At 33.7% G+C, this 20,848-nt stretch overlaps 1 protein-coding gene across 10 annotated transcripts in view; it reads left to right on the forward strand.

The window, feature by feature from the left end:
* Positions 1 to 20,848, forward strand: part of PPIP5K2 (diphosphoinositol pentakisphosphate kinase 2) — a 77,092-nt gene that overhangs the window by 51,100 nt on the left and 5,144 nt on the right. For 2 of the 10 annotated variants that reach the window (XM_043913722.1, XM_043913723.1), the window contains exons 22-29: positions 4,260 to 4,367; positions 6,035 to 6,151; positions 8,660 to 8,827; positions 11,099 to 11,272; positions 12,562 to 12,634; positions 14,305 to 14,424; positions 15,297 to 15,359; positions 18,821 to 18,961. In XM_043913722.1, the coding sequence (XP_043769657.1) occupies positions 4,260 to 4,367; positions 6,035 to 6,151; positions 8,660 to 8,827; positions 11,099 to 11,272; positions 12,562 to 12,634; positions 14,305 to 14,424; positions 15,297 to 15,359; positions 18,821 to 18,961 (964 nt within the window). Of the gene's footprint in view, positions 1 to 4,259; positions 4,368 to 6,034; positions 6,152 to 8,659; positions 8,828 to 11,098; positions 11,273 to 12,561; positions 12,635 to 14,304; positions 14,425 to 15,296; positions 15,360 to 17,158; positions 17,219 to 18,820; positions 18,962 to 20,848 lie in introns of all 10 variants that reach the window. The other 8 variants (XM_043913726.1, XM_043913727.1, XM_043913729.1 and 5 more) reach the window with 6 other exon arrangements.

Below are 20,848 nucleotides of genomic sequence, written 5' to 3' on the forward strand. Positions count from 1 at the left end.
ATGGCTTTATACTTTTGATTCTTGATGGCTTCATCTAGGTCATCCTTCCTTCTCCATAAAAAGTAGCTCATGCTTGCAGCTAAGTAGTTTTTTAACCTGCTTCCTGCCCAAAGAAGTTTAGAGATCCAAAGGTCTGTTTACTTTTAGTTCAAGATGGTATAATTTAAAAAAAAAAAAAAAAAGGAATAATTTATAATCTACTCTATTAATTCATTCCCACAGATCTCTTAAGAATAAGTCTGTTTGTACATTGGACTCCCTCTTTGGCTGCTGAGAGAGTACTCAGCAGTCTTTATTGTTTAATAGGGAGTATATGAGAGACATGCTCATATGATCCTGAGAAGACATCGTGTCTTTGAAAAATCTGTGAGCCCCAAGTCTTTCTGAATTCTTAGCAAGTGTTTTTACCATAATACCCATGTTTTCATGACAGATTCTTGTGTTTCCATTCTTCCCAGAAGCCACTTTTTAACTATAGCATTGTTTACTCTCTGGAGAGGCTGGAAATAAGAAACAGTTTTATTTCTGATTCCTGCAAGTCTTGGTTCCTTTTTAATTAACCATTTCCTATAGCTTATCTCCCTCTCCTCAATGTTTATCAGAGGCAACAAGAAGAATCTTGGTGGTATTTTCAGAATTTTTTCAGGAAATCTTGGTAGCTAGTTCGTTGAAATCCACTATCTACAGGCTATAGTATTTCTGTATTTTATGCCACTACGTAGCAAGCATTTTTTATCCTATAGTTTCCAATAAGGTTTTTTTAACCCTCCTATGATCCCTCACCAACAGCCTCCTCAGTGTCCTTTAGGCTTTTATTAACACTCTTTGAGGCATCTTAACTTGCCTTAACACTCTCCTTGAGGCCCTTCCTGTGCTTACAGGTATGGAAAGTAAGAAAGGAGAGTCAAGGAAGGTTCCCATATTACCAACATAGGATCATCTACAAAATTATCCATCATTCACTGAGATGAGTAACATTTGTGGAAATATCAGGCGTTAGAAGGAAAGCAATGAGTTTAGTTTTAGACAGTTTGAGTTTGAGGCGCTAGTTCTCAGGAGAACTCAATCTCATTTCAAAGACCTATGAAATGAAGACACAAATTATCTGTCTGTCATACGTTCAACATACAATAGTGAGATAAACAGGTGAAGACAAATCAAGTGAAGATGACCAGTAGCATGTTCATATGTAAGGCTAGAGGTGTGAGTTGAAGGCACAAGAGTTCGGAAGCCAACACATTAATGATGGCTGAGGCAGCAGCTGTTGATAAGATTCCCAGGAAGTCTGTATTTGAAAAAGTGAGGAAAGTGATATTTTAGATATTAGCAGTAGAAGTGCTAACCAAGCAGATTTAGAAATTATAATACCCCTTTCTCAGGACACTCAAACCACAGATTATCTAGAGTACACTGTCACTTCTATTATATATCAAAAGTATCTTTTCAGCTATCTCTAAGCTACCAAAAAATAGGAATTAAAAAATTTACTTATATATATACACACATATATATATGGGTATATACATTTATGCACATCTATAAAAAAGTAATCCTTAAAAGAAAATGAATTCAACTTCGGATTCTTTTGTACTTATTAAAATAAAGGGCAGTGATATATACATGAAGATTTGGCATATGTCTCTTGATTCTTAATCTCTTATCATTGGGCCTTGATGAATAGTTATTAACAGAGTTACCCTAAGGCTGTGTAAGTGTTCCATTCCCATCAACTTTTCTAATTCATCTGTTCTTTCCCCCTTGTTTTTCTTTTTTTATTCCTTAATGGAATAGCAAAGTGGCATCCCTTGACTACATATGCAGATTATGTGTGCTCAATCGCTCAGTCATGTCCAACTCTTTGTGACACACGGACTGTAGCCTGCCAGGCTTCTCTGCCCATGGGATTTTCTAGGCCAGAGTACTGGAGCGGGTTGTCATTTCCTACTCCAGGGCACCTTCCCGACCCAGGGATCAAACCCACGTCTGTTGCATCTTCTGCATTGGCAGACGGATTGTTTACCACTGAGCCACCTGGGAAGTCCATGTGGATTAGTGAAGCTTTAATTAAAGAAACAGAGAAAAAAACTGACTCCTAATTAGCAAATGCAAGAGCTTATATATCCGTTAATAATGATGGAATTGTTTTGAGGGGAGAGAGATACATTTCTTATGTGATCACCCTTTAACCTTGCACTTAATTATAAGATAGAACAGAGGATATGGGAATGGATAGGAAGCCTATGGTTGGAGAATAAAAGTGAATGATGGATAAAATTGTCACAGAAAAGATTCGAGAGCCATTCCAGGATTGGGAAGCCCTTGAAATGTTTTAAGCAAGGAATTGAATGGCTTTGGTTGCTGTGTAGGCATTAGATAGATAGAAGGATGTGAGGAAGCCAGCTAGGAGGCTGTCTCACAGTGATCTAGCAGTAGTATGTATTGCATTCAGCTCCATTTCTAAAACAAAAGCTGGATAACTCCACTGCCATAAAAACCTGGGCTTCTGGGGTTTAAAACAATTAGAGTGAAAATTAAGCTGTATACCAAAATGATGTCCTGTTTGCTAATTTTAAAACTTTAAAAAATTTATTTGAACCATAATTAATTATCCCAACTCATATTATCTTAGTAAGAGCCTGTAGCTAATATAATTAAAACCTTATATTGTCTCTTCCCAGTTGAGATTTTTCATTTTTCAATGTAGACTTGGTAAAAGCTGTCTCTCCATAATAGATTTTTTTTTTAAAGATTTATTGAGGAAATAAGATTATAAATAAGATTACAAGGAATATATTTAATGATCCTTAATTGTTTAAAAAAGATTTTTATGAATTCTTGCATATTAATTGTGTTTAAGAAGATGCTACAAAATATTTTGTTTTATCTTTTCATTACAGCAGACCTAGCAAAGTCTGTCTCTGTACCACTGAATTAGATATTACATGGTGTTCTTAATAATGCCATATCACAGAATCTAATAGATCTTTTCAATCTTGAAAATTTTTAATATTTAACTTAAGCCCATCACTTACAATCATTCACATCTAGTGGTATTCAGTAATGCTATGCTAATTTGTTTTTCCTATCAATTTTGAAAGAAAATGTATATACATCTTTGTACATACCCCCTCCTCAAACATAGACACATACACAAACACACAGATGCAATTTTTACTGTGGAGTGTTGCTTAAGTTGGGAGCAACTGCTCTAGAGCATTTAAATGTGTTAATAGCCATTTGTTGAAATGAGGCTTAAGTATACATGTAATTACACAAATTACATGATATTGCTTTAACTTTACTTTCCAAAAACTTGGAATGCTTTCTCAGAGATAGACGATGTCCAAATTTAAAAACGAAATATGTGTTGAATTAAAAAAAATCAGTGTGTGGGCTTGACTTTTGGCTTTTACATATCAAATTTTATTTTTTCTTAAAACACATTCTATACTAAAGCCGAAACTCTTATATACTCTCAGTGTATATACAAAACCCTCATATACAAAAAAATTGTTGGGTGCATTTATATATTTGTAATGTTTATGACATGAGATGAAGGACATTATCTCTGATATACATAAGATTTCAGTAGACCTTGTTGATTATTGTAGAGTTTGAACTTTGAGTAGTTTTGCCTTTTGAGATAGAATTTTCTACTTTGAATGCTTGTAATACATGTTCTGTAAGGTCCCTTTCAGTTCTGAAGCTCTTTAATTACATGTTTAAAGACCAATTGATTCTCTAAATGATGGTGGAGTGATTTTAAGAATGAAGGAGATGGTTTTAAGAATCTGCCTGTGCTTTCTCCTGCTGATTGTTTTAAAAATATCTACAGTTTAAAAAACTACAGTGGAATGAGAGATATTTAATTATAGTCATTACTTTCATGGGATAGTGTTCTGTTTATGAAGCATGACACTATATTAGTTACATTGGAACTTAAGGTTAACAACTGCCCCTTACCCTCAAAATTCAATTAATAGGTATCATATCTCAAGATAGTCTTTATTTTTACTTTCTATGAGTTACTAAAAAAAAAAAAAAAATACCACTAGAGTTTCTAATACTACTGGTAAGAGAATTAAAATTATTTAAGCTTAGGTGATTTATTAAATTTAAATTAGTGGAGTTATTTTGAAAGATTGTGTGTGGAAGTATTTCATTTGTGTATGTCAGTTAGGATTAAATGAGCTGTCATAATGAAAATAAAGTGATTTTCAAGGAATATGAGAAAATGCTTACTATATACTTTTGTTCAGGAATCAAAGGATGAACAGTGGAAACGAGCTATGGATTATTTAAATGTTGTCAATGAACTCAACTACATGACTCAGATTGTTATCATGCTGTATGAAGATCCTAACAAGGTAACAGAGTTCTTGATTTGCATGTGTTGTTCAGTCGCTAAGTTGTGCCCGACTCTGAAACGCCATGAAATGCAGAACACCAGGCTTCCCTGTCCTTCACTATCTCCCTGAGTTTGCTCAAACTCGTGTCCGTTGAGTTGGTGATGCCATCCAACCATCTCATCCTCTGTTGTCCCCTTCTCCTGCCTTCAATCTTTCCCAGCATCAGGGTCTTTTCCAGTGAGTCAGCACTTCGTGTCAGGTGGCCAAAGTATTGGAGCTTCAGCAGCAGTCCTTCCTGTGATTGTTCAGAGTTGATTTCCTTTACAATTAACTGGTTTGATCTCCTTTCTGTCCAAGGGGCTCTCAAGAGCCCTCTCCAGCACCACAGTTAGGAAGTGTCAGTTCTTCAATGCTCAGCCTTATTTATGGTCCAGCTCTCATGGCCTTACATGACTACTGGAAAAACTGTAGCTTTGACTATATAGACTTTGTCGGCAATGTGGTATCTCTGCTTTTTAATACACCATCTAGGTTTGTCATAGCTGTTCTTCCAAGGAGCAAGCATCTTTTTAATTTCATGGCTGCAGTCACTGTATGCATTGATTTTGGAGCACAAGAAAATGAAATGACACTGTTTCCACTTTTTTCCTATCCATTTGCCATGATGTGATAGGACCAAATGTCATGATCTTCGTTTTTTGAATGTTGAGTTTTAAGACAGCTTTTTTACTCTCCTCTTTTACCTTCATCAAGAGGTTTTTTAGTTCCTCTTCAGTTTCTCCCATCTGCATATCTGAGGTTGTTGATATTTTTTCTGGCAATCTTGATTCCACCTTGTGATTCATCCAGCCCAGCATTTCATGTGATGTACTCTTCATATAAGTTAAATAAGCAGAGTGACAATATACAGCCTTGATGTACCTGTTTCCCAGTTTGGAACCAGTCTGTTGTTCCATGTCCAATTCTGACTGTTGCTTCTTGACCTGCATACAGGTTTCTCAAGAGGCAGGTAATGTGGTCTGGTATTCCCATCTCTTTAAGAATATTCCAGTTTGCTGTGATCCACACCATCAAAGGCTTTAACGTAGTCAGTGAAGCAGCATTAGATGTTTTTTAAATTCCCTTGCCTTTTCTATTATCCAGTGTATGTTGGCAATTTGATCTCTTTGGCCTTTTCTAAATCCTGCTTGTACATCTGTAAGTTCTCAGTTCACATACTGCTGAAGCCTAGCTTGAAGGATTTTGAACTATTATTAAGGATTATCTTGCTTGCATGTGAAATGAGTGCAGTTGTGTGGTAGTTTGAGCATTCTTTGACATTGTCTTTCTTTGGGATTGGAATGAAAACTGACCTTTTGCGGTTGTGTGTGGCCACTGCTGAGTTTCCCAAATTTGCTGGCTTAATGAGTGCAGCACTTTAACAGCGTCATCTTTTAGGATTTCAGATAACTCAGATGTAACTCCATCACCTCCACTAGCTTTGTTCATAGTGATGCTTCCTAAGGCCCTCTTGACTTCACACTCTGGGATGCCTGACTCTAGGTGAGAGACCACACCATGGTGGTTATCTGGGACATTAAGAGCTTTTTTGTACATTTCTTCTGTTTATTCTTGCATGTGTTACCAGAGGTAAATCAATAATTTGAAGTTTCTCATTTTGAAGATGTTCTATAATATTTTTTTAGGATCTTTCCTCTGAGGAACGCTTTCATGTTGAGTTACATTTCAGTCCAGGAGCCAAAGGATGTGAAGAAGACAAAAATTTACCCTCTGGCTATGGATATAGACCAGCTTCAAGGGAGGTAATGAAGATGAAATTTTCATTGCATAGTTACTACAGTCCTAAATTTAAATGTGACTTTAAGAATTTTCTGTTACATACTGTAATTCTTATCTCAACTACTAAATAGCAAGGTGGTTTAAACTTCTTGAGGTATGGTTTGGATTGATACACTTTTTTAAGCATATTAGAATTTTATATTTTCTCCTTTCTCTAGATTTTTTGGGGGGATTTTTAAGATCATTATTTAGAATGGATAACTGTAGTTTCTGTTTTTGGCTTGAGGACAGTCCATGCTTTACTAAACACTTGGAGTTAATTACCGCATTTTAATTCTTATAACCTTACAGAGTTAAATATGTATTCAGCCTTAAACTTTTTTTTACTACTAAACTATGATACATATTGGTAAAATTCCTAAATCATAAGTGTGTAGTTTAATGATATATCACAAAATAAACACAGTTGTAAAACAGCTAGCTGGGTCATAGAATAATATCATTTGAGAAGACATAGTTGTGTCCCTCAATATCATAACCTTCCTGCTTTCTCCCCAAAGATAACTACTAACTTGACTTCTGGCACATAGATTAACTTTGTCTACTTTTGGACTTTATATATAAATGAACTCACAAAACGTGGTTTTTTAAGGATGGGAAGTGGATTTGGCTTCTTTCATTATGTGTTTGAAATTCATCTGTTCTTCATTTCTGTTGCCATGTAGTATTACATTAAATAAATATGGTGCAGTTTGTTAATCCATTTCACTGTGATGATCATTTGGTTTGTTTGCAGTTCAGGGTTTGAAGATGGATGCTTTTATGGACATTCTTGTTCAGGTCTTTTTCTGAGCATATGTATGCATATCTTTTGGATAAAATGTATAAAATTGCTGGGTTATAGGGTATGCATATGTTCAGTTTTTAAAAATACAGTCAAATAACTTTCCAAAGATACTGCCATGTCTTTATCAGCACTTGGTATGATTAGTGTTTTTTTTTTTTTTTGATTAGTGTTTTTAATGAGTTGTTTGGCAACTCATTTGTATCTTAAATTTACATTATCCTCACAACCAGTAAGGATTAGTACTTTTTCTTACATTCATTGGCCATTTGATTATGTGTTTTGTGAAGTGCTACTGGCTAGGACCAGTATAGTGCTGAGTAGAAGTATTGATAACAATCATCCTTGTTCATTACCAGACTAAAACAGAAAGTAATGTTTAGGGATTTTTATTGCAATTAGATAACCTCTGCAGATCATGTTGAGAGACATAACACTTCTTCTAGTTTTCTCTGGACATAACACTTTAGAATTGAATCTTCTAGTCCTAGGACTTGGTATATATATCTCTGAATTTAGTTGGCTATTCTTTATATCTTTTTGATAAAATTGTTTTAATATCTTTTATTTGTCAGGTTAATTCCTAAATTCTTTTTTAATGTTGTCATAAATGACTCATTTAAATTTTATTTTATTTGCTATTTTCAATTGAATTTTAACTCAATTTTTGTATAAAGATTTTATAACTAGCAACCTTACTGTATGCTGTTTATTCATTCTGATAATTTATCCAGTCATTTTAATTTTCTATGTATATGATCATATCTCTGAATGATGACAGATGTCCAGTAAAATGTTGAGTAGATTTCGTGATGATGAGCATTCTTCTCTTTCAGTGATTTATTATTAACTGTGATGATTTTTTCTAGTTTTTAGATATACCTTACCTGAGTTGAAGAAGTTTATTTTTTATACCCCTTAGTTTAATGAAGATTTTTACATACTTTGGCTTCTTTTAGCTAACGTATATTTGTGAGGTTCACTGATGTAATTAGTTTTAGTTTGCCCATTCTTACTGCTTTAAAATATGTGTTTCACTGTATGACCATGCCCCAATTTATCCATTCTATTTAGATGAATATTTAATATAACCTGTTTAAACTTACCTGTTTTCTGTACTATACTTTGAGACTCTTACATTTTTAGGACAGTATCTTATTCATCTGAGTCTTGACACATGGTAGTACTCAGTAAATAGTCAGTGAGTCATCAAATGATTGTTATTTAAGTGTGCAGTCATCACATTTGTTAGAAATATTTGGAATAGAATTTGAATTTTCTATAACCAGATATTGTTTCAGTTTGTGCTTGAGTTGATGACATTACTGGTAACAAAACTGATCTATTTTTTTTTTTTACTGTCATTTATGAATATTGCTTATTTATTTGGGCATTGGATGAAATTTTATTAAGCATTTTCTTTTATATGGCTTTTTAATTGTCATTTTATTATTTCATTTATCCAGAGAGTATATGTATTTCTTGAAGTTAGGAACTCTGTTATCTGTCTTACAATACCCAGAATAATACTAGATTTTCATAAGAATTCAGTTATCAATCCATTTGAATAAGTAAACTTGTATATATGTACTTCAAGCGACGATAGTAATTGGTGGTTTAATTTGTTCATCTAAAAAGAGTGATTTGTTTTATCTGAATTTTATTATGTTATATTCTTTCTGCATAGAATGAAGGAAGGAGAGCTTTTAAAATTGATAGTGATGATGAACCACATACTTCTAAAAAAGATGAGGTTGATCGAGCTGTGATATTGTTTAAGCCTATGGTATCAGAGCCAATTCATATACACAGGAAGTCTCCACTTCCAAGATCTAGGAAGATGGCTACAAATGAAGTAAGTATATTTGTCAGAGCATGTTTTTTTAATGAAGTAAACTAACTATATTTTAATAAAACAGAAAAGAAAATACAGCTTTAATTATTAAGCTTGGGAACCTACCAGATTTTTAACTGTCAATTTTATCAATTTTTCAAATTTTTTAAAATGTAGAGGCAGAAAATACAAAGATTACTTTTAGAATTTGGAGCTTTATAGATTTCATAACAAAGTTGAATATAAGTAGTAAAATAAGGCCTTTCTGAAAACTGATCCACTTTTTGCCTTGTCACTTTAGGTTAGTCTAATAAAGAACTTTTTAAAAAATCTGATTTAATGGGTCAGGAATAATTTTTGGTTGAAAGTAGTGAGGAATTGACAGACACTTCAGCAACAGCTGGTTCCAGTGACACTGTAGGTTAAGATGTGACATTCTAAACTGCTAAACTGACTGTAAAAGTCAGAATAGGATTTGAAAATTTGATGCTGTGATTGAAAAATTTACCTTTGTACTTAGATCTATAATTAAATAACTTAGGCTAATTCTTATGCTAACAAAATAACATTTAAGTAGTTACTAAAATAACATTTAAAAGGAAAGTTGAGCAGTTGGAATGAAGTTTGTTAAGTAACATCTTTAACATCTGTATACACTTTTATTCTTTAAATACCTTCATTTTGGGTTATTTATATTTTCTATAGGATGATTCATCTCTGATCTGAAATCAGTGCTTATATTTTCTAAATTCTCAAGTAAAAGTATAAAGATAGGAAGCACCATCAACTTTTAAGCTAAAATATTTTTTGATGATTAAATACTCCAAATCTTGTTAGGTGTACTATCTAGCAGTTGGTAAGTAAGAACATACACACCAAAAAAAGAATATGCTCATTTCTCTCGCCCCAAATTATACAGGCATATGTGCTTTTGAGTCTCCCAATTCAACAGTTATGCATAGGAAAAGCATCATCTAAATAAAATAGATTGTTGTAGTTTTATAATGGAAAGTGCATACTAGTTAGCGTTTCCCATGAATGGGATATTTTAAGTTAATTATAAAAGAGGATGATTAACAATTATAGAATTTGGGGTTATTTGTTCTAATAGCTTAATTTAAGAATGAGAAACCTGGGGTTATTTTCATTTATCTTTAATTTCAGAAAATTGGGAAATGACATTTATTAATATAACCTAAAATATCATTTGTGTGAGGGCAGTGATTTTGATGATTTTGAACAAAGCAATCTGTAATTTATCAGGTTGTTTAGAATTTCACCATTAAACCTTTTTCTGCACTCCAAAAAATGTCTGTAACACTGATACAGTAGATGTATTCCTTGACTGCATTTTCCAACAGAACTGTATTTGTGAAATCTTCAACAAAATCACTGCCCTTTGTTTACTCTTAAAACACAGAACACAGTGCTAAACCTTTTTCTCATAAATATTTAAATAGTTGCTTTCAAGCGATTATTTCTATGCCATGCTAAACTTTTACTTCCATAAGGTAAATTATTCAAGTAAAACCTTGAAGACTTTTTCCAGCGTCCATCATCTCCATGGATATCAGAAGTTTGTACTTCCCAAAGACACACAGAGAAAAAGACTATTCTCTTCATTTTGTGCAAGTAGATTTTACTATGTCCTCACTGTCTGAAACCTGAACATGCAAACATGTAAAATGAGAATGTTTGCTGCATGTTTTGTCTACTGAACTCTACAAATAATCTTTGGAAGGAGTAAATAAATAGATAGCATAGAAGTGTAGACAAGTGCAATTTGAATCCTTCATCTTATGGTCTCTAATTTTTTTGTCTGGCAAACAACTTTTCCTTTATACATTATATACACTGGAAGTCTCTTTAACCCTTTGGAGGATTCTTTAGTGCTTTGGGTTGAAAAGTTTACCCAGTATAGCATAAAACCTCTTGAATATCTAAAATTAAGCAGAACACGTTCAAATTTTTAACATTGCCAAGATAAAAAATTGTTAAAATCTTTCCAGTTCTAAGAGAGAAGACAACTATTAAGCAGTATAAATATTTTGTATTTTAAGATAATAAATTAATTCTCATAATTGTTATTACTCACAATTAGATTTATAAGTGAGTCCTATCAATTTCTCAAATATTAAAATATTTGGCTCCCAAATTACTGTTTAATAGTTTTTTAAAAAATTGGTAAGCACAAACAAACTGTATTTTTTTTTCTTTCTGGTCATTTGGCTCTGTTGTATCTAACTTTGCATGCTCTGCTTTTTTTTTTTTTGCCCCTTTTCTCACTTCCAGGAAGAGAGCCCCCTGAGTGTGTCTAGCCCAGAGGGTACTGGTAGCTGGCTGCATTACACCAGTGGTGTGGGCACTGGGCGTCGAAGACGCAGATCAGGGGAACAAATCACCTCTTCCCCTGTCTCCCCCAAATCACTGGCTTTCACATCCAGTATTTTTGGCTCATGGCAACAGGTTTTTAAACTTTACTTCATTAAACATTTTTCCTCCCCGCATTCAGAGCAACAAACAGCTGTCTTGGAGGACATCTAATCCCTTATATATTACATCAGAGTAAATCCTTCCGTTTTTTAATTTTGAATTCATTTTGAAACGCTTGTGATGTCTGACAATATTTTGAGGGAAAGAAACCACTTACATTGCTTGTGTTTAGCATTTTTACTGGAGGGGGTTAAATATCCAGGATTTTAAAATTAGTCAATAAAATTCACATTCCTGGAACTTTAGCTTGTTAATAACATTTTTTTAAAAGGAAAGACATTGTTTTTAATTATCCTTTAAAATATTCAGAAATAAAGTTATGTACTTTGATAGTAAGGAAATTTAATAACCTTTTCCTCCATAATTGAAAAATAGATTCCATTTGGAATTTGCTGAGAACCTGAAAATTTTTTTTAAAATATCCAGATTTATGTGGCCCTGTGTTAGTTAGCAGGATACATCTAATACTGGTGATTCTCTCCCTCACTTTGTATTATCTGAAAGTATCTTAATTACATACAATATGGTTTTTTTTTTTTAGCTGTATATTATCTTAATACTTTCTTTAAGATAAAAGGGGACAATGTATATGTGACCATCAACAATATGCCCCAACAAAAGGAGTCAAAATAAATGACTTCAGAAGGACTTTTTGTGGTGACATTTGGAAACTTAAAATACTGTGGGTTTGGGGGATTTTCACAATGGAAGGTCTGCTGTTACACATGACTTTTCCAAGAACTTCAGCAATTTCCTTTTGGAAATACAATGCATTGATTATAGGAAAAGGGATTATGGTATCCATTAAGGCTGTGAATATTCAAAGGTTACTCTGATAAAGCCTGTGCATGGATCAGTAATTGTATGGTGATCTCAACAGTCTCTGTCTGTCTTTTCTATTGTTTGTGATTGTTTTCTCCCCCTTCAAATACAGGAGCTGTTTAAGAGTGGGCATTTGGCTTCTTTTAAGGGAGAGTGAAATTATATCAGTCTATATTAATTGTTTCTTTTCATCTGTCTTGTTTCATACGTGATATTTATTCTGAATGCCTGCTTCGCACCACTTCATTGCAAGGACCTCATATGAAATGGACTCCCTTCACAAGGGGATCTTGCATGATCTTTCATATCTTGTGTATTTCTACTAATATTTATCATACAGCTTATTAACCTTTGTCTGTCTGAAACAGGCTGCAAATGAGGTATGGACTTTTTGGTTTATTTTACTGTTTTACTTCATTTATTTTGCTTTCCTTCTGCAGGTTGTATCTGAAAATGCTAATTACTTACGAACACCAAGAACTCTTGTAGAACAGAAGCAGAACCCTACTGTAGGTATGTGGTCTGAAGGAAGTTGTATTCCAAACCTTAGACTCAGGATTTTGCACACATGTGAAACTCTTCAGAGGTGAAAGCATGACCAAATGCTATGCTTTAGTTTTTATTTAACATGCACTAATTCAGAAATGTTGAGTTGTAAAGCTGGAAATATACAGTAACGTTTTGATGAAATGAACAAGAAATGACATTAATTTTGTTTTATAATGCTTTCAAATGCCCATAACGTAAACTGCTCAGTCTAATTGCCAGTGCTCATTTTTAATCTAGCTCTGTAAGTTAAAATCCCAGCATGTTTTAATTTAGGAAGGAAACTTCATTTTCCCAGTTGATAAAGTTGAAAATAGGCTAGTGCATACAAAAAGAACCTACTTTTCTGGTTAAAAAATTTTTCAAGTGGAGAGTATTTCACTTAAAATTAGTTTACCTAGTTATTTACCTGTCTAGGTATACTAGTGATCTTTTTGGTCATCCCTTAAAGAAAGCCAAAGCAAAACTAATGTTTAGTGGCAGTGTTGATTTTTTTATTGACCTATAGAACATAGTTGGTTCTTTGCGAACACTCAAGCAAAGCAATGTTGAAGAAAACCTTTCTAAATTTATTTTGGCTTTAAAATCATTATTGATAAACTGCATCAGATACTGACATTTTCTGTAAATAATTATCTAAATCAGTTTAATAACAACAAATTTCATAATGTTTCAACTATGTATGTACTATTATCTCTATTCTAAGTATATGAATGGTCCCTTGATGCCTACATACTTGAAAAATCTTTCTTTAATTATGCATATGTTACAATGATACCTTTTGATATCCCCGTGGTATTTTGCCAGACACACACACACACACACACACACACACACACACACACACACACACACACACACACACACACACACACACACACACACACACACACACACACACACACACACACACACACACACACACACTACTCCTTTCTTTACATATTGTAATGTATCTGATAAAAATTTACTTAATCCCTACCTAATGGTAAAAGGTTTCCTTGGTTATAAAGACTTTTACTACAAGTTAAGCATCAAATTGGGCTTCTTATTAATTAAGATCTTACGTTTTTTAAGTATTAGAAATTTAGAGTGATTTAGGCCTGAATGACCACACTGTAAAAGGAATTGTTTCACCTGGCCTTCTTGCAAATAAGTAAACTTTGATTTACTTTATTTCATAACAGATATTGATAACTCACATTCAGGGGCATCAGGAAAGCTTCTTCATTCACAGATACACATTCAAAAATATTGATTTAATATTATTTAATTTGTGCTAGGAGAGGTTTTCTAATATTGCCTGCTCATGCAAACTGATTGACAAAATTCCTTATCATCCTAAATTAATTCTTATGATAGTGTTTTTTAATACTTTTAATATGTATATGTCTAATTATTGTGTGGGTATATTATTTTCCTCAAAGAACATTTTCTCCAGTGTAAAATGCCTCCATTTGTACATATGGTAAATGGTGGTGGTGACTGTATTAAGTTGACATTATAAGTGAATTGTGAGCCTGTTGAGGGCACTGCCAGATACGTGTGGTAAGAGCCATGTTGTTGCATGCTGCATGAGTCCCCATGTGAACAGAAGAACACCCGTTGTTGTGTGTATTTTCTCTAACTCCCATCAGGGTCTCACTGTGCGGGCCTGTTTAGCACCTCGGTGCTCGGGGCTTCTTCAAGCGCACCTAACCTACAGGATTATGCTCGTACTCATCGTAAAAAGCTGACCTCTTCTGGCTGCATAGATGGTATGTGCACACATGCACACACAGAACCATACCTGCACCCATGCACACATCCGTGAGCATATGATGCTTCTCAAAGGCAAGCCAAAGGCCCCTGGCGGGTGCAGACAGGATCCCATCACCCTTTGCCTAAGCGACTACCAGGGTGCTCTGTTATCCGCTCCTTAGGTCCACCTTTCATCAAGCAGTTAATCACAGTTAGACTTACAGTACTTGTTCAATGAGTATTTCATTGAAATATGAAATTTAGAACTGTATCACGTATATTCTTTTAAATAGCTAATAAGCCATTTTATAAAGAATAAATCTTTCTTTGTTCTCTTAAAAATTTTTTTTATTCTTAACCCTTATTTTACTTCTAAATAAAGTGAATGGAATGTTTACAAGAAAACACATTGGCATTATTTTTGTAAGAATAAACATAAGGTGAGAGTATTTTAGGATCGCCAGGTGAAGGAAATCTCACTGTTGTTAATGCACCTTGAGTTTTAATATTCAGAAAGTCTCTCGCGGCTCATCAAAGCATGCCCCTTTTGTTAATAGGAGTACTTACTAGCCCTTTTAAATTAGCTTTATCTAAAACTTTTTCTCATGTATCCACAAGTTCATTTTAGTTAGTAAAACATGGATTTATCAGAATTGCCAGCTCATCCTGCTTTTCTTTCTTTTGTATATTTTATTGAACACTTTGCCTCTATCATCAAGTCATTTTACTTCTTTTAACCAGTATTTGGCTTATTTCCCTCTTTCATTGTCCCTTCTGCATGTCACCTAATTCTAACCTCCTTATATATTTGTTTTTCCTCCTCTTTTTTTAAGTGTCCTTCTTTTGGTAGCTGTTACGAATTTCAGGTACCTGTTTTTCTCTTTCTCAGACGCCACACGCGGTTCTGCTGTTAAAAGGTTTTCTATCTCATTTGCTCGACACCCAACCAATGGTACGTTTTGCTTTTATTTTAAAAGATAATCCCCTGCTTCATCCTTTTTTATTTTTCTTTGATTTTAAAATGTGGGATATACAGTATCATACATTTCTCAATCCTTAATTTCAATTGGCATACAATTCTAACTTATTGTTCACCCCAAATATTGATACTGTCTAACTCCCTTTTTCAGCTATAATTTACGCAGTGATTTAGCACTACTCATCAAACTTTTAAATGACCACAGTGATGAGTTTTAATACTTAATTAGCACCTAAAAGTTCCTTCTGATTTCTCAAGTGATCAATCTACATAATTTTAAAAATGCAACAATAAATATTATTTATTTTCTTTTTAATTCTTAGTAAGTTAATGATCTTCTTCTGAATTTCTCTTCTGATCACATGATTGTTTCATTGAGCTATTTATCTAAAATACGGGATCATACCTGTCAAATAGCCAAATGAGATGTGTCCTTGAAAAGTTCTTGGGAACCAGGGGATGCAGGTTTCACTGTGTAACATTATTGATCCCTGACTGTCTAAAGCAAAACCCAGTTTTGCCTGGAGCACTCTGAAAACATCATTCAGCATTCACTTAGTCCTGCTATGGCCGTGTGGTTTGCCATTGTCAGGCAAACAGTTTCGGGAAGGGTCCCTTGCTTTTTGTTAGAATTTGGAGGGCTACTCACAGGAAGATGATTAGGCTAAAAATCTAGACAGCTGGTTCAATTAAATTCAGTATTTGAGCCTGAAGAGGAAAATTGTGTGGCCATTACTTACACACTGAATTTTGCACTATTACAGGTTTCTTACATAGAGTTTTTTTCTTGTGGGACAAAGGAATATTTACTAATCATTAAAAAAAAAACTCAGAATCAAAGAATTTCAAAGAAAACCTACATGTTTTCACTTTTATTCAGTGTGAAGTTGTTTTTAATCCCTGCAACTTTTTTTCTTTTTCTTTTTAATTGTAAGTAAGTCTTTCAAAAATTCAAGTCAGGTTTTTCAGAAACTTTTATGAAGCTCAAGGATTGAACACAAGTTTGTTGTCATTTCCCTCCTTCTGAATCCTTTTAAGAGGACACCTAAGTAACAGTGCACTAATACTTCTTGAAGGTGGAGTATGAAGATCCAATTCTCAACAAGTGAAAATTTGGCCTTAAAGCTAAATATTCTTTTCCTCCATTGTATCTGTTTATATGCATCTTTTTGAAGAAAAAGACCCTTATTTGATACAGCTACAGTTTCTAAAGAACCAACATGTATAAGAACTTCTTAGAAGAAAACTGAAGTCACAAGAAAAACAAAAATCGCAAAATTCTGAAGAAGAGATGTTGAAGGTTTAAGACTGACTGTAGTTTTTGTGCAGAGTGCTTATGTGTTATTGTGCCAGTATTGCAAGTTTTATATAGGAGAAATCTTTGCCTATTGAAGCTTAAAAAAAAAGCCTTTGTTAAGTTTAACAGAAAATAATTTTATATTCTTTTGATTTAGGCTTTTTTAAAAAAATGTGGATTTTTCCACACATTGTGTGACTTGATGCTTATAAAATGCATCCCTTTCAACTCTAGAAATATTTCTCTTGGGTTTTCAAATTTTCTTTCTTTTTTTTTTTTGCTGTGTTGTCTGACCTGTCCTATGAATTGTCATTTGAGTCTTTCTTTTACTTTTTATTTTCCTTAACTTTCATGTTTCTTCCATCTTAACACCCATCATGGACTTAACCCCTCCCCTTCATCTTTAGTTCAAGGAACATGGTGAAACAAGTATCTTCTGACAGTGCTTTACCTTATTTTCTGGGCCTCTGTGCAGAACACCTACACCTCTATAGGTGCTGGTCCGTTTCCTCTGTGGAGTTTCTAGGCTCCAGTGGTATGTTTCTATAGTTTCTAAACATGACACAGCAAGGCGGCTTTTTAAATTGCTGCGCTAACCCTTTCATTGTGCATTAAAGAAAAAGTTCACTGTAGATAGATGGAAAAAGATGCAGTCCAAAGGGACTCGATTATATTGTCATTTGCCTGTTAACAAAATTTAACAAGCAAATGCAGGAAAATAGTTTTACAAAAAACTAATAACCATTCTGAGGAAAGGATTTTTTAAAAAAGCGACAATGTTTAATGTAATGCAAGGAAAGGGTTTGCGCTTTTTTGCATGAATCTTGTAATTTAAAAAAAATGTAATACTTGTGCAAGCCTAATTTCTTTAGTGCTTAACGTAGGTGCTTTAGCTGCTATTATGGTATTATAGTTTTGTTTTAAGTATATGTAATGTTCTGTCATGCTTTGGTTTGCCCCTGGAAATCAAACATACCAGTTTTGTAAATCCTTTGGTTGTTTTCATTGAAAAATTAGATTCTCTTTTAACTAGAGTTTCCCTATTCCAACTAAGAATTAGACAGTTCTTACGTCAGTATTTTCTCCCCAAATCAAATATAAGTCAGTGTTAAAATGAGCACATGTCTATTGAAGCAGAAAGTTTTCCAATCAACTTAAGTTTAATTAATTTTTAAGTTAAAAATATTAGACTTTATATAGAAACTAAACATTAAAAGTATTTCTTTTTGGAGGAGAATTAGTTTAAATTCTTGAAAAAATAGATGCAGAAAGACTTGGTATTTTAGTTGTATCTAAAAACAATTTTAAAAGCCATTCAGTTGAATAAAATGTAAATAAGCAATGTTTATAAAAAAGTAAATAATCTAGGTCCTATTTGTTTAAAGAAGCTGTATATTTAAGTGCTTTCGTTTCATGGATGGTATTAATACGTACCTGCATGGTTTGTTTCATGAAATTTTTGTATTTGTGCCATTGTTGAATGCAGAAATATTTGTATTTTGTATGGCTTTTTACTTGGCCTGACTTCACTCAGCTAGCAATTTCCAACAATAGGATTAATTGTGTTAATTCAGTCAAGGTAGGTGAAATATGTTTTGAAATTTTAATTTCAGCATAAATGAATGGATGTTGCTTTGGGGTCACACTAGAAGTGTTGTTGGCCTTTGTATGACTAGAAAAGTATTTAAAATCACTCTTCATAAGCAATTACTTAATTGTTTTTCAACAAGAAGTTACCTTTAGCATTCCAGCATCAGGGACACACAGCATCAGCTTATTCATCTATCAAATAGACCTGATTTTAAAAAGTAAAAACCGTGAAAACAGTGTATTTTTTTTTTGTTTTTTATTATTCCCCCAGGCTTTTAAAGCATTACTCTTAGATTTTCCAAATACAGAATGAATCGTGTGCATGCTGAATCTTGTGATTATATTTAAAATGAAGTCTCTGTCACATCTTGTTCCGGCCCCATACTGCATAGCATCTGGTGTCATGACTTCAGAGATCGTGTGTGTTTGCATGTGGTAGATTGGAAGGACCTAAACTGTCCAGTTCTAAGCAGTGATCTTTTTCAGTTAATGAATTCTAAGATATCCAACTTTTGGTTTTGGTTTTCTTTTTGTTTTTTCCCCTCAGGTTTTGAATTGTATTCGATGGTGCCATCTATTTGTCCTCTAGAAACTCTTCACAATGCCCTGTCCTTAAAGCAGGTGGATGAATTTCTTGCTTCCATCGCTTCTCCATCAAGTGAAGTTCCACGGAAGACCCCTGAAACTTGTAGGAAAATTATTATTATTTGATTTTTAGACAGTAAATTTTATCTGAATATAAAATAATTATGAAAATATAAATTCAAGTAGTGATAGTAAGTAGAATTTTAGGAGAGAAAGGGGTATACAAGAACATTGTTTGGAATCTTTGGTGTAATGTGCAGTGTATCACTTGTCTTGACACTTCCCCCAAATTTTTTCTCTTACCAAAAGGAGGAAGAAATCTAAGACCCAGCAGTAGAAATCAGCAATATATAACACAAAAATCATAGTCTTATTTTCTACTGTCATTGTATAATTAGCTTTTTTCAAAAGACAGGATATTAGTCTGCATTAATGCCCATGTGTTCATCCACTCAGTACTTTTGACTCAGAGCTCTTAACTGAAGAGAACAAATTAGGGCAACAGTTTTTCAAATTGTGTTCTGTAGGAAATATTCTGAAGAGGTTAATTCCTTTGTGTAAATTAAAGGGGTTTGTGGCTAAGCCAGTTTTGGAAACTTTATTATAAGGAAAACTCCATACCCACATTTTCCAAAATGTATTTGTTGAGAAAACATTTTGGTAACACATTTAAATATTGTATAGAATTATTCTGAGGGACTTCAGTTTGGGAAATGTTGAGGGCTTCCTTTTTAAGTGTAAGAAGTCAGCTGGCTGTTGCCATTTTCAGCACTGTATGATGCTTTGCACACTGGAATTCCAGTGTAGGAAGCATGCATGTTGGGAGAGCATGCCCTGCTGAGAGTTAAGAGTCTTGCTAGTCTTAGTCATATGTTTGAAAAGGTGGGCTACTGTCCATGGAATCTCAAAGAGTCGGAAACGACGGAGAGACTAAGCAGATCCCAAGTAGTATTTCGTAAGAAGAATACTGTAAATGTGTTTTCCTGAAGAATAAAATTGGAGATCTTGGGATGAAAGCCACTGTCTTGTGTGGCTGTGACTCTCTTCCCTCTCGTGGGCCACCACACTGTGTGATTCTGTAGAGGTCTGTTCAGCATATTCTGTCCAGATAGTACCCCTTGCATTTTTGCTTTTCTCTTTCACGTCTGGTGGCAGAGATCAGCTTTCAACCTGAGAGGTATCTTGGTGTGAAAGTTTTAAAATATTTCACTTTAGAAGTGGTTTGGAGAAGTAGGTTTCCATTTTAAAATGTGTATATGAATTTGTGTAATGCTGAGAATTGATAATAATCCAAATGAAATAATCTGCAAGCTGTACAGTTGAAGTGAGGAAACTAAAGGACGTTTCTCCTTTTCCTTTCTCTGTTAGCTAATAGAAAGGCCAGTGCTGTTCCTCAGAACACAAGAGAGAATCTGAATAAATAAATTCTCATTTTTCTCTGACTTTATACTTTATGCTTCCTTGGGGCAGGGAATTATAATCTTAAATAGAAATTAAAGAAAGACCATAGTTAGTAAGTAAGAGTTTAGGGTAAGCATTAAAACTGTTTTGAATTGAGAAGATCTTCAATCAGTGACTTAAAGCTAAAGTAGCAGTAATGACACCTGTTTTGGAAAGAGGCTTTTGGTGGGATATTTACTAAAAGATAATCTTTGTTTATATTGTGGCATTGCAGTTTTATGATGGCTTCATTTCTGTGGTTAATGAGTTCAGTTCCTCAGAGTGTATTACTGAGATATATTAATGAATTGAAAGTTATTAAATTCCTTTTCCAGTTCTCGTTAACTCTTCTCTATACCACCCTGAACGCGCCCGATCTCGTCTCTATATCATAGATACAAGTTGTACCACAATCCCTTAGCTCTCTTAAAATTTCATTCCATTACTTACTAAGGGAACTAAATGAGAAAATAAATACAGTTAATGCAGTTCATAAAACTGGATAAACCTTAGATTTTATTTAGTTCATTGGTCTTCAGACTGTATTCCC

This window comes from Cervus elaphus, chromosome 9 (assembly GCF_910594005.1).
Source record: "Cervus elaphus chromosome 9, mCerEla1.1, whole genome shotgun sequence".
Taxonomy (NCBI): Eukaryota; Metazoa; Chordata; class Mammalia; order Artiodactyla; family Cervidae; genus Cervus; species Cervus elaphus.